At 37.2% G+C, this 13,140-nt stretch overlaps 1 protein-coding gene across 5 annotated transcripts in view; it reads left to right on the forward strand.

Annotated features, from left to right (window-relative positions):
- Positions 1-13,140, forward strand: part of PPP1R13B (protein phosphatase 1 regulatory subunit 13B) — a 69,079-nt gene that overhangs the window by 51,890 nt on the left and 4,049 nt on the right. For 2 of the 5 annotated variants that reach the window (XM_071557417.1, XM_071557422.1), the window contains 10 exons: positions 441-615; positions 960-1,156; positions 2,888-3,052; positions 3,852-4,032; positions 5,649-5,804; positions 8,202-8,371; positions 9,198-9,699; positions 10,232-11,001; positions 12,535-12,672; positions 12,750-12,883. In XM_071557417.1, coding sequence (XP_071413518.1) covers positions 441-615; positions 960-1,156; positions 2,888-3,052; positions 3,852-4,032; positions 5,649-5,804; positions 8,202-8,371; positions 9,198-9,699; positions 10,232-11,001; positions 12,535-12,672; positions 12,750-12,883 — 2,588 coding nt within the window. The remainder of the gene's footprint in view (positions 1-440; positions 616-959; positions 1,157-2,887; positions 3,053-3,851; positions 4,033-5,648; positions 5,805-8,201; positions 8,372-9,197; positions 9,700-10,231; positions 11,002-12,534; positions 12,673-12,749; positions 12,884-13,140) is intronic. The other 3 variants (XM_071557418.1, XM_071557421.1, XM_071557420.1) reach the window with 3 other exon arrangements.

Below are 13,140 nucleotides of genomic sequence, written 5' to 3' on the forward strand. Positions count from 1 at the left end.
TGAAATGCTACCTTACAGCAGCTTGTTTAAAATGGTGTGCTGCACATATTTTGTCATCTTTGGGAAGTTGGATAACAGCACTGGAAATATATTTAACAGAAAAAACCCTGTTAATAGTGTCAGAAAACAAGTGCCAGAGGAAACTTCACAGATGTGTTTGAGTGAGTGTTCAGTCTAGGGTTGCATTTGCATATATATGTGAATATGATATTTTTGGTTTTAAGAAAAGTCTTGAATCTCTGCTCTAAAACAGATTTGTTAACTTGCTGTTAAAGTGTTTTTCCAGGACTGACATGTATTTTAACTAGATCCAACCTTTTCTGATTGTGAAAATAAAAAACCTGACTGTAATGACAGATTTTTCTATGTTAAAATCGGGGGGTTTTTGAAAAAAATAAATGGGTAACAGGTACCTCTTGTCTAAAATCTCATTTTGTCAGGAACAACGTTTGCGTTACCTGAAGCAGCAGGAGCGCCGTCAGCAGCAGTCTGTGTCTGAAAGTGAGAAGCTCCAAAAACTTAAAGAACGTGTTGAAACCCAGGAGACAAAGCTGAAGAAGATCCGAGCCATGAGAGGACAAGTGGACTACAGCAAGATCATGAATGGCAATCTGTGTATGTGGAATTCTTGGTTTGTTTTATTTGCTGTTCACTGCATGAGTAGCAAGTAATGAAGCAGGATTTCAGGGAGAATGTTTTTGTCTTACAGGTGATGCTGTGTTTCCATGAAAGTGGTGTATGACAGAACTTTTGTTTGTTTTATATAGGCAAACATAAAGTCAGAATAAGTTTTCTCTGACTATTAGGAAATCCTATGACTTTGCAAATTTGCAATATGTATTTTAGATTCACATGCATGTACGAGTCTGTTGTATTTATTAATACCTGTAGAATTAAAAAATTAACAACTTCTGCTTTATTTAATTGGGTTTTTTTTACTTTTATCTTGTTCATGTTAGCAACTGAAATTGAGCATATAAGTGCCATGTTCCAGGAAAAGCAGCAGGAGCTGCAGGCTGCAGTGTTAAAAGTGGATCAACTTACCCAGCAACTGGAGGATTTAAGGAAGGGGAAACTGAACGGGTTTCAGTCTTACAATGGACAAATGACAGGGCCTGCAGCAGTAGAATTAAAAAAATTGTATCAAGAGCTACAGGTAAGTAACAAAAAGATGCTATTTGGATTATAAATGCGGATCTTAAAAAGCTGGATTACTGCTGTTTTGGATGGCAATTTAGTTGTTACATCTCATACAAGTAGTGTATTGGAATGCTGTTAATGTGCTGTAGCTTTTTCAAAAAGAACTTCATTAGCTTTGTAACTATTTTTGTTGTTTCTTAAACAACAATGATGCAAAGTGTGCAAGTGTTCTGAAGGGCTTTTCTCAGCGTCTAATATGGAAGTACTGAATGTTCACATAATCTATTATTTGTGTTAATCTCTCTCAAAAATTTGTTTTAGAAGTTAATTTTGGTCCTTTTCTATTTTGCAATGAGCTGGGTGTATCAAGCTCACTTAGACGTCATCTTAACTTGGAGATATGACTGGACAGTGAATAAAATTAAATTTACTGTGAAAATATTGTCTGGTGTAAACTAACAAAATGCCTATGAATTAAATAACACGTTTTAACAGAGTAATTAAAAATATGGGCTCCACTGTATTTCCTGCACTGCAGAGTGCAACACAGCTGCAATATATTCATAAAGTGTTCCCTGTGTCAATACTCTGTATCTTCCTCCAAGAAGATTGATATGTCCAAAGTGTAGTTATCACATGAGTAATGAAATATTGAGTTTACATTTGAAACTTTGTCTATTTGTGGGCTAGCATATCAAGATTTTGAGGGCTTTTTTATTTACTCATGTACTTTTTTCTGATCAAGGCAACAGTCTAATATATTTAATATTTTAAAATTAATTTTAATTTCAAAATTACTCTTACTTTACATGTGCAAATACAACATAGAAATTGATCCATTCTGTTTTCATGGATTAGGAGTAAGGGTCCTTTTTCTTTCTTTTGTCCCCCTTCCCCATTTATACAAGGCATATCTGCCTCTGAGTATTTCTAAGTGCAAAGATGCTCAGTAGACGAAGATTTATCTCTTGTGCTTCACAATGATCCCAGACATGTTTATCAAGACTTAAATTTGCCTCAGGTATTTTTTGCACGTAACATTACCATGAAAACTGGAACACTGAGACAATGTCAGAATTATTGAAGGTATGAAAAAATGCCAGTGGCAAAGCAAGAAAAATAATTATGAAGACTGTCATGGTTGATTTAAACCATAAAGGTAATCCATCTTCTGAGCTACTGGAAACCTGCTGTGAAGGTTTCGGTTTAATCCCCATGCAGAGGGGAAAATCTGTGCCCAGTCCCTGCACTCACAGTTCAGTTAACCTCCCTTCCAGACTTCAAGAAGCTTCATGTAGAACTGGAAGCAGAATCAATAGCATAGTTTCTGTTACATGTTTTGCATCACTTAGTTTTCGTGATAGACAAACAGTCTTGGTTAAACATAACTTTTAACAAATATTTTCTATGATTCAATTTTTCACAGTAGAATTCAGTTCTGAAGTATCTTTATGCCTAATTCCTCAATCCATTTCCTACAAATGGGATGAAAACTATATGTATTTAATAGGCATTCACTAAGGGTTTTTTTAGGACATTCTTTCTCTGTTTTCTTCTAAGAGCTGTTCGTGGTCCAAATGCTAATTTGACAGGATGTGTGGAAGTGTAAATTAGAGATGCCAGAACAAGTTGTTGATCCAAATTGCTTTGGGTTTTTTAACACTGTATTAAAAACCAACTTGCCAACAGACAGAATGAAGTAACTGTCCTAACAAGTGCCTTTTTCTTTTATTTTTGCATTTTGAAGATCCGTAACAGGCTTAACCAGGAGCAGAACTCCAAGCTGCAGCAGCAGAAAGAACTCCTAAACAAACGCAATATGGAGGTGGCCATGATGGACAAGCGAATCAACGAGCTCCGTGAACGACTGTACAAGAAAAAAGTTGAGGCACGTCAAAAAGAAAACATTCCTGTAAGATAAACTGTTAAAAGGGCCACACTTCAGTATATCAAGGGCCTATAAAACTACATAGAATCTCACTTTTTCGCAATCAAGTAATGCAGTTACATCTAAAGAACCTATGTTAAAAGCATCAGGCTTCTTAAAACTATTTTAAGGTTTCCCACAGACATCCAAAAACTGTTAGACACAATGTGTCTCCTTTTAGTTTTCTTTATGGCACATATGATACTATATTAAAAATCAGAGTAGTTTTTATTTCTAGGATGGAAAGTATGTGCTGTGCTTCAAAGCAGGAACACATAAAAAAATTGGGTTTTATAAACCACTGATCTTACAGCATGGAAAATGGATAAAAATATAAATGGTCTGATAAAATTAGTTTTAATAGTTAGTTGTCTGGAACTTTAAAAAGAAGGACTGGAGAGATCAGTTCTGGATTTCCATTCCTAGCTTTAAGACAAACCCCAAAACCAACATAAATATTTGATAATTTAGGAACTCATTTTAGACTATTTGCCTGAGAAAGTCACAACGCAAGAGACCTGACATAAAGTTTCTACAAGAGATGAATGTGCTGTGACTAAGAAATTTAATTTTTGAGGTGTTGATTTTAAGGAAAAAAAATTGTGCTCTCTACTACTTTATTTTTTTGATCTTGTTATAGAAGCATGGAGTATGATAACTTAATTATTAATGTGTCTTGGCTACAATGCATGGTTCTAGAGAATTAACTTTAGACATTCCTGTTCATGCACAAAGGCCCAGATTAAATGGACATTCACGTTTCAATTTGTCTGATTGGTTTTAGTTGAATCGTATTAATGGAACTTCATCACCTCAGTCATCCCTGAGTGCTTCGGGAAGGGTGGCAGCAGTAGGTCCTTACATCCAAGTGCCAAGTGCTGGCACTTATGCTGTACCAGTAGATCCAGTTAAACCACAGTCTCTCACCATTGCTTCCAACTCAACACACGGAAGATCAAAATCTGGTAAGTACTTGTGTGATGTTTATTAACACATATGGTTTGAAAAGGGGAAATAAAGAAAAGGAGTAATCTTGAAAGTCCCAGTGTTGACATCATCTCTGTAGTGGAAAGGGCAAGTTTTAATGTCTTGATCCTGTTCTGAGAATTGGATCAGTCAGTTGATATGTGGTATTTTTGCCTCTCTCCAAGATTTTTTCTTAGGAGATTGAATGTTTTCTTTGACATTTTACAGTCTGCTACACCCTCAAAGGAAGTACATGTCCCTTCAAAGCTTCTATGTTGTGTCTTTTAATGGCTTTTCAATTAGTTTGTGTGTTTGGATATAATGAAATCAACTTTGTGGCAAACTATATTACAAACAACTACTTACAATGTGTTGCTTTTTGCAAAGTAAAACAAAGTTAGTGAGCAAGTGAAAATAATATTACTTCTCAGAAGGAGACTAAATTTGAACATAGAATAAAACTATGGGAAGTTTTTGCTCAAACTGAGATATGAAAATTTGTGGTACTTGAAGCATTTCTGAAATTAAATATCTTTAATATTGATGCTGTTTAGTTGTTTCTGCCTTACTTATTGAAGAAGCTTCCCCTCCAGAGTACTCCCCAGAACTCTGGCCAGAATTGGCTCTCGTGTCTCCCATATTTAATAATTTCATCATGACGTTTCTGCCTGAAGTTCTCCATTTTGGCAAGTCTCAGCTCTCTGCTCACATTTTGGCAAAATCAGAATTCTTAAGAAATTGTTAGCTAGGAAAACATGCATAATACAAATAAAAATTCATGATGCCATTGGTCTGACCACAGGACTTAATTTACCTGGTCTCCTAGGAGAGATAAAAATGGGATGAGGAATGATCAGTACACCAAAGCTTCTGCAATATTCACATACCTTCAATACTCAGCAAAATTTGCAGCATGCTTCCAGATGGGGAGGAAGAGAAGGAGGGAAGACAATCTGAACCTCTCTGTAGGAAAGAATGTCAGAAATGCACCCCCAAAAACCCCAAGGACAGGAAGTAAAACTGTGCAAACAGAACTTAAAAAAAGACCCCAGTCTTTTCCGTTGATATTAGTGGTTTAACAATACATTTATAAGCTAAAGGTATTCAAAGACTGTACAAACCCCGTCACTGTGGTTTTATGGAAAATATGGAATGACTCAATTGTGGGGTCAAGGGACAGATTTGCAACAGTTTCATTTTTAGACAGATTCTTCTTCCACATATGGGAAAGGACAATTCATAACTTTTAATTTCACCAACCAAAACCAATTCATAATTTTGTAATATCAGCATCCCAAGATATATACCTACCCACTTCTAGACCTACTTCAGGACTTTATGATTTTATAAAAGTAATTACTCTGCCTTAGGACTGACTTTGTGTTTATTACTCTAAAGATACTTGAATGAAGATCTGTAAAATAGATTTATGTAGGGAGAAGTTATATGCTTCCAAGAAGAAAAGAAATTTAGAATTTATTTCGACTGTCATGCTTTTATTTCTCATTATCTGTGTTCCTGTTCTAATTTTCTCCATTGTCATTGTTATAATTTTTCCACCACTTTTTTTCTTTCTTTTTCTGTGTAACTGGATCTGCCTTGGTGTGCCCGGTAGAGACAGACTGTGGGTGTGTGAAAAAATCTCCAGACACCTGGAAGGTTTCTGATTTAGACATAATAGTGGATCCTATTCTGTCACCTCCCACTTCTCTTCAGTCTGCTGTTCACAATGTCATCCGCCTGGCACCTACTCTGTTTGACACCCAGCACTGTGAGTCTGTAGAAGATCTCTGGCTAGCTAAGAACTCAGCTTTAATATGGTCATCTGAGCTCTGGCATACAGATGCATATTAAACAGCATCTTTAGAACAAACTTGTGTTGTGGTCTGGCATGTAGAAGATGCTGTTGAAATGTAAAATGATTGAGAAGTTGCTTTTCATCCTTGAAAGAAACAGATTTTCAGCAAATTCATCCCAGGATTACCAGGGTAGCGTACCAGGGATGAGCTTTCTTCACTGGAAAACCTTGACATTTTCTAAATGTTATTGGAAAATTTGTGGTAATCACCAAAGCATATTTAAACTTATCTCAGATTGGATAGATGTGTAACATACAGTCTTAGTTTGAGTTAATTTGTGAGAAACTTTGAATTTCCCAGTTGCATTGACCACAGAGTTGGGATAAAATCTCACTCTGTCCAAGTCAATATCAAGAATCTTGCTGCTTTGCATTGGACAAAAATGTTATACTTGGAGTGCACTTCAGTTGCTATAGTAAGTATGCTGGATCCAGACCTACGACCTTTTTAGGTAAAGTCAGAGAAAAAGCACAAATCCTTTTGTGTCTGCATGTCACTGTCTTATTTATGTAAAGTTGAAATACGCCAGGTTGTTTCTGTAAGTGCTTTCATCATAACTAAACTTGCAGTTCAAGATGCTTTCATGTTCAGCATGAATCAGTTATAATACCTTTTACTGATCTTCAGATCAAAAATTTTACTGAATCATAACCTTACTGGAGTTACAGATGGTCATATTTTGTTCAATAAACATTGATTCAGTGTTTAGTTGGGAAATCTGCCATTATTTAGGGTTTAAGTGTTTAGACAGTCATCTTTTTTGGTCTTGATAACCAGATCATTAGAAACAATAATGAACAAAACCCGCAACAGCTTCAGTTCTTGGATGTTGCCAGTACTAAAGCTGGGCCTCCTTACTTTGCTTCCTGCAATTTGCAAGTGTGAAAAGTGATTTCTGGACTATTTACTGTATTCTCAGTGTAAACATATGTAAGTGTTAACCCTGTTTTGAGGGATACTCAGGAAAGAGGGTAAGGCTCATGAATAAAAAGTAGAGAGTGGTGATGTTGCATTCACTGTCATTAGAATGCTCCTCTGCAGCTTATTCTGAGGGTGCCCACTATATAAACAGATGATGGCGAAGAATTCTAGAAATAGTCCTGCTGATTCCGTTTTCTGTGAGCTTAAAACTGAAATGAAATAGGAAACTTTGCCATTAAATACCTGATTTTCATTTGATTCTGTCTTACTATGGGGTCCAGAAATCTCAAGGCATCTGCACACTCACAACACTCCTCCATTTTAGCTGCTATCCTCTAGTAAAGTTAGTTACATGTTACATGTCATCTTTACTGATCTTAAGTGCCCCACTAAGATAATTAAAGGACATAGGGAGGGAAATATGTTTTCTGGTAATTATATTATTCTTATATATAGTCTATCTTTATTTATAGTCATGATACTATTCTTCATAGAGGAAGAGAAACCTAAAGCTTAGTCTTTTAAAGGCAAATCAAATCTTTAGGACCTAATATGAGATGTATTTGGTTACTATAAACTACATCTAATTATTAGGCTATTTAAACTTTCTTGCTTACTTAGAGAACTGAAACTGAATAGTCTGTTTGTAAAGTCATGTATCAATGTATCTAGGACTTCATCATGATTTGTTGCTTCAGTTTATGTGCAGCATAGTTTTTTGCATATGATGAAGACAAAAGACCATGACTTGTGTCTTGACACTTGAGCTGATATTGTCATTTGACTTTATAAAAGTTTTTTAATATTAAATCTCTGGGGCAGTTCTAATCAGTGAGTATGTTGAAGAAAAATAAAAGGTGAGTTAACTCCCACTTCCAGCAAAGGAATGTGTGCTTTTGTTCCACCCTGCTGTTAAAAGGAGTTGTTACATCCTGTTATGAGTGAATGAATCTAGTAACCATGGTTTAAATTTGGAGTAACTCCACTTGGAGCTTATGTAGACTTAACATTTAGCGTAGTTTGACAGTGTCTCTGGATAGTACCCAAATAATTGTCTTATGAAGTGTTTCTGTAAGGAATTTTGTTCTGAATTTTTTTGCCTTCTAATAGCAGAATATGCAACACTTAAGCCAAAATTTTAACCATCTTTTTTTCTATAGCAATTTTCAGTGCAATTCCAATGCCAAAGGGTAATGAACAGCACATTATAGGCAGTGATTTGGCTTTCAATATTAATAAATGAATCAAACATTAATAATGATTCATCTCTCTTTTAGAATCAAATAAATCCTGTTGTAATCTAAGCTATTCTATTTCACATGTTGTTTTGTTTGTTTGCAATGCTAGTATGGATTATTTTAAATGTAGTATTTCTGTCTGTTTTCAAGCTAATGATGGAAATTGGCCACTACTTAAACAGAGCTCAACCCCTGTGGTAAAACCCCCTCAGATCTCCAACACAGACTGGAAAGAATCAAGCATGGACACTGCTTTAAAACAAGGAACTATATCCAGCCAGCCTGTGCCAACTTCAACATTAGGAAGTACTGATAAGCTGGTGGGTTTCATCTCTAATATATTTATAGATTTGTTTTGCTGAAATGATGAATCTTCAGTTATGAGTTAGGTACATATTCTGTTACCTAGCTGCTGTTTATTTAAAAAATAATCAAGAAAGTGATATTTGTATTCCTTCTGTTTCATTCTGTTCTTATCAAGTTGTTTTTTGGTTTTTTTTTTCCAATTTCAGTTGTTTGTATTCTTTCCTGTTCTTTTAGATATCTGGTCTCCCTTTTCTCTCTCTTTGTTTCTCCTAGTCATCTCCTCCTCCTACCTATTTTTCTAATTCATACGTTTGTTAGCCTTTTTCTTTGTTGTAGATTATTACTATTTCAATGCACTTTTTTTCTCATAAAAATCTCACAAAAGATGTCATTAAATCCATCCTTAAGCAAGTCCTGCTGTTGTCTGTCTGCACTGTTGTTTTAGTACTTTGTAATTTCTTTAAGACTATAATCTTTACGGAATAAGTACCCAGTCTTTAAATAGTTTTGGTTAACTCTGTTATTACACTATATGTTGTGAAATATGTTATCAACTAGACACTGAAATCCAGAACCTAGAACAAGTTATTCAGGCTTGGCATGTGTGCAAATAGCTCTGAACTGCTATGTCTGTGTTATAGCTGAAGGTTCCTTTAAACAGTGGACTCTGAGGTTCTGTGGTAAATTCAGGTAGAATCATATCCAGTGATTAGGGAACACAAATTGTTTGTATTGACTTCTTTGCTGTCCCACAAGATCGTTAATATGTTTTGTTGAATGTTCTTGCTCACAAGTATTTTATTTAGTTAAATGGTATATACTATTCATTGTTCTCAACAGGGTCTTGACCTGGGGAAGGTGCCACCAACAGTTCCTGGTGTAAGCAAACAGTTGCCTCAAAACTACGGGACCTACCCAAGCCCAGTTCCCTTAGGAACAGGTTCCACAAACTCCCTGGAAAGAAGGAAAGATGGGAGCCTGCCCAGACCCGGCACCAGCATGGCAAACCGGCAGAGGCCCGTCCCGGTCCCGCCGCCCAGCAGCATCCACCAGCCCAGCTCCTCCCAGCAGATCCAGCAGAGGATCTCGGTGCCTCCCAGCCCCACGTACCAGCCCTCCGGCCCCCCCTTGTTCCCGGGAGGAGACGGCAGGCCAGAGCTCCCTTTGACTGTGGCAATCAGACCTTTTCTAGCAGATAAGGGATCAAGACCTCAGTCTCCCAGAAAAGGGCCACAGACAGTAAACTCCAGTTCCATCTACTCAGTGTATCTTCAACAAGCAACGCCACCAAAGAATTATCAACAAGCTGTGTACAATACCTTAAATAAGTCAGTAAAAGCAGGTAGAATATCTTTTACTTTGTTTTTTTTCTTTGAAATGCACAGTTAAGATCTAATTATTTGGCTTAGTTTACTTTCCACATCAGTTTTGAAAACTCATCTAAATCTATGAGGAAAGTTATTTTTGTCTGCAGCGTGGCAGCAAAATGATTTCATCTATTTTTGAGGTTATGAATAAGTATACATTGATTTACCTTTTATTTAAAACGAGATGCAATTGGACCAACATAGCCTGGATTTACTCTACCAATACTTTCTTAAGTAAGTTGAAAAACTAATGTCTAGGTAAGAGAGTTTTTCTCCTCTTACTATTTTCTTATGAAAGAGGAAATACATTCTAGATGATACTTGTAACTTATAATTCTAAGAAGCATCAGCATCACCAACAGGTAAGTATTGCTGGTTTGATAGTTTCCAGTACAAATTTTTGTTTTCTGTTTAGTGTCAAACAAGTAGCAAGAGAGTTTATTTGTAAATATTTTATTATGTAATTTGAGAACAGTTTTCACTGTTTTCCAACTTTCTTTTCTTCAGTTTATGGAAAACCTGTATTACAGTCTGGTTCGACCTCTCCCTCCCCCTTGCCATTCCTTCACGGTTCTTTGCCCACCCAGACTTCCTCACAGCCTCAGCCTCAGCCACAGACTGAGGTCTCTGAAAAAGATCAAGAACTGGAGAACGCTCCACCATCCAGTGAAAACAGCAATGTGGAAAACATTCCTCGTCCCCTCAGTCCCACTAAGCTCACACCCATTGTGCACTCGCCCCTGCGGTATCAGAGCGATGCTGACCTTGAGGCTCTGAGGAGGAAACTGGCCAATGCTCCACGGCCGCTGAAGAAGCGCAGCTCCATCACTGAACCGGAAGGCCCAAGTGGACCAAATATACAAAAATTATTGTATCAGCGCTTTAATACTCTGGCTGGAGGAATAGAAAGTGCTCCTTTCTATCAGCCAGGCAATCCACAGGACTTCATAGGCATCTTAGCTGACGTTGATAATGGGAATGCCAGTACCAATGGCAATATCGAAGAACCAATTCCTGTGCAACCTACAGTTCCTCTTCCTGATGAGCCACCCCCTTCATCAGATGCCAATGATAATGAACTACCTTCTCCTGCTACCGAGGAACTGATAAGCACTGAAACCACAAATCAAACATCTGAGACAACCGAAGACAACAACAACAACAATCCTGCAATAGTTCCTTCTACTGAGCAGTCACCCAGTCCCACGCCAGAGGTCAGTTCTCCAGTAGAAGAGGAAGCTCCTTTGCCACCTCCTCTTCCTCCTCCACTTCCTCCAGTAAGTAACACAGGAAAGAACAACTTCATGAACTATAGAATTACTGTGTTTAAGCATAACTGAAAGTCTGTAAGCTTCTGCTGAACGGTGTGTTTGCACTTTGAGTTTGATGATGCCAACAGAAAAGAAAACCAGGGGAGTGCCAGGGAGAATTCTGATGGATTAATTTCTTCACTACTGCAGCTGTTTAATAATGAAAATATGTGTAGAGGCAACAGGAGATTGTGTACATACTTTAGGTTTTAGAACTTTCTGGACATTCTTGTTGTAGAACTAATTCTGGAATTTGGGATTCCATTAAAAATATTAATTTTTTTCAATTTCTCCAGGCCTAGAAAGGTAACTATTTGCATGAAACTAAGAATAACCTATGTCAGTGTGAAGTTTTTAATTTTCAGGAAATAAGAAATAGCTGTTCTGGGGAAAATGCCCTCCTCTTCCCCTCTCAGCACAGAGGTGCGAGACCAGGGTTAACTCCAACGGGGACACAGCTGACTTGTGACAGCAGAAATGTTTCTCTAATGAGCTTGTTGCATAGTTTGAATTGCTTCCAAAGTCACTCCTCCAGCTGCACCAAAATCTTTTAAATACTTGTCATTGCCAAAATCTACTGCATTTGTAGAATTGAAAAATACAGAGAAAACTGAATTTTATTCTTAGTTGTGATATGACTCACACTTTGAAACCCATGTTGACTCAGGTAGGGACCTTGCATTCCTCTGGGAACTTGACTGCAGTGTGCACAAGGCCTTGTGTGTATCTTCTATGAGGACATGGGCCAGGATACTTCTGGGAGAATGGAATATGCTAGCAACTGATATTCATACTGTGCAGGGTTTATTTTCCAAACTGAAATAGCCATACTAAATAGGACCATAAGCAAAAACAGATCTTAGAGAGCTGGAGACTAAAAGCATTCCAATAATAGATTACTTTTTCCCCAAAAAGTGACAAGGACACCATGTAAAGAATTCAGAATATTCTCAAAACACATTTAAATGTGTTTCAGATCTTGAAAATGCTTTTCTGCACTTTCTAGAATGTCACGTAAAATACCTTCATGTTCTGTACTTTTTGTTCCTATGCAAAACTCTCAACTTGTCAGGCCTGAGCTACAGCAGAGACTTCTGCTAATTCAAGGCACAGATTTCTCTGAGTAGACTGATAATTAGTCTTAATGGTGCTGTGCTTTCCAGGCTAAGCAAAAATTTTCACATTTCTTAGACAACCTGCCAGAAACATGTTCTGCTTATATTAGATACAATTAAGATGGTGATGCTTAAAAACACTGACTTAACTGCTTCATACCTTATACTATCTTTTAATTAGAAGCTTCCAGGTTATATCGGCTTGCTTTTTCATTGTTTAACTGCATAAGACATAGTAATATATCGAGCCTTTCCTTTAGAGACTTGTAAATAGAAATGTTTCCATAATTCTAAATACCATTTAAGGAAAATGGGGTTCATAGCTGAATCCTTTTTATACTTGTAACACCTGAAATGATGCCTTCCAACCTTCATCCCTACTCAGACAAAACGTACCAACTTGAAGAAACCCAACTCAGAAAGAACAGGCCATGGTTTGAGAGTGAAGTTCAATCCGTTGGCTCTCCTCCTAGATGCTTCTTTGGAGGGAGAATTTGACCTGGTACAACGAATCATATATGAGGTAAGCTTCTAAACAATGGCAACCTCATTCCATATTTAGGAAAAAGGAAGTGCTGAACTATTTTATGTTTTCAATAGGTTGATGATCCCAGTAAACCAAACGATGAAGGAATTACACCTTTGCATAATGCAGTGTGTGCTGGTCATCACCACATCGTGAAGTTCCTGCTCGATTTTGGTGTAAATGTAAATGCAGCAGATAGCGATGGGTGGTAAGTGTCACGATTTTTAACCCAGCATCTGGGAGAGACACCATTTGGATGCACATTCAGAATTTAGTCGAGTCCCATTTTGAGAACAATTTCCTGCCCCTTTATCCCCAGCAAATGAGCACTTTCAAAGCTCTAGGTGGAGGTGAACTCAAATGCAAAGTTCCACTGTGTTCAGCTCCTCAGCAAGCACACTTAAAACATAAACTAGACTGCAGTTTGGCTTTAATTAGTGGTGTAGTTGCATTTCTTGTTCAGAT

The sequence above is a fragment of the Pithys albifrons genome, chromosome 6 (assembly GCF_047495875.1).
Source record: "Pithys albifrons albifrons isolate INPA30051 chromosome 6, PitAlb_v1, whole genome shotgun sequence".
Lineage (NCBI taxonomy): Eukaryota > Metazoa > Chordata > Aves > Passeriformes > Thamnophilidae > Pithys > Pithys albifrons.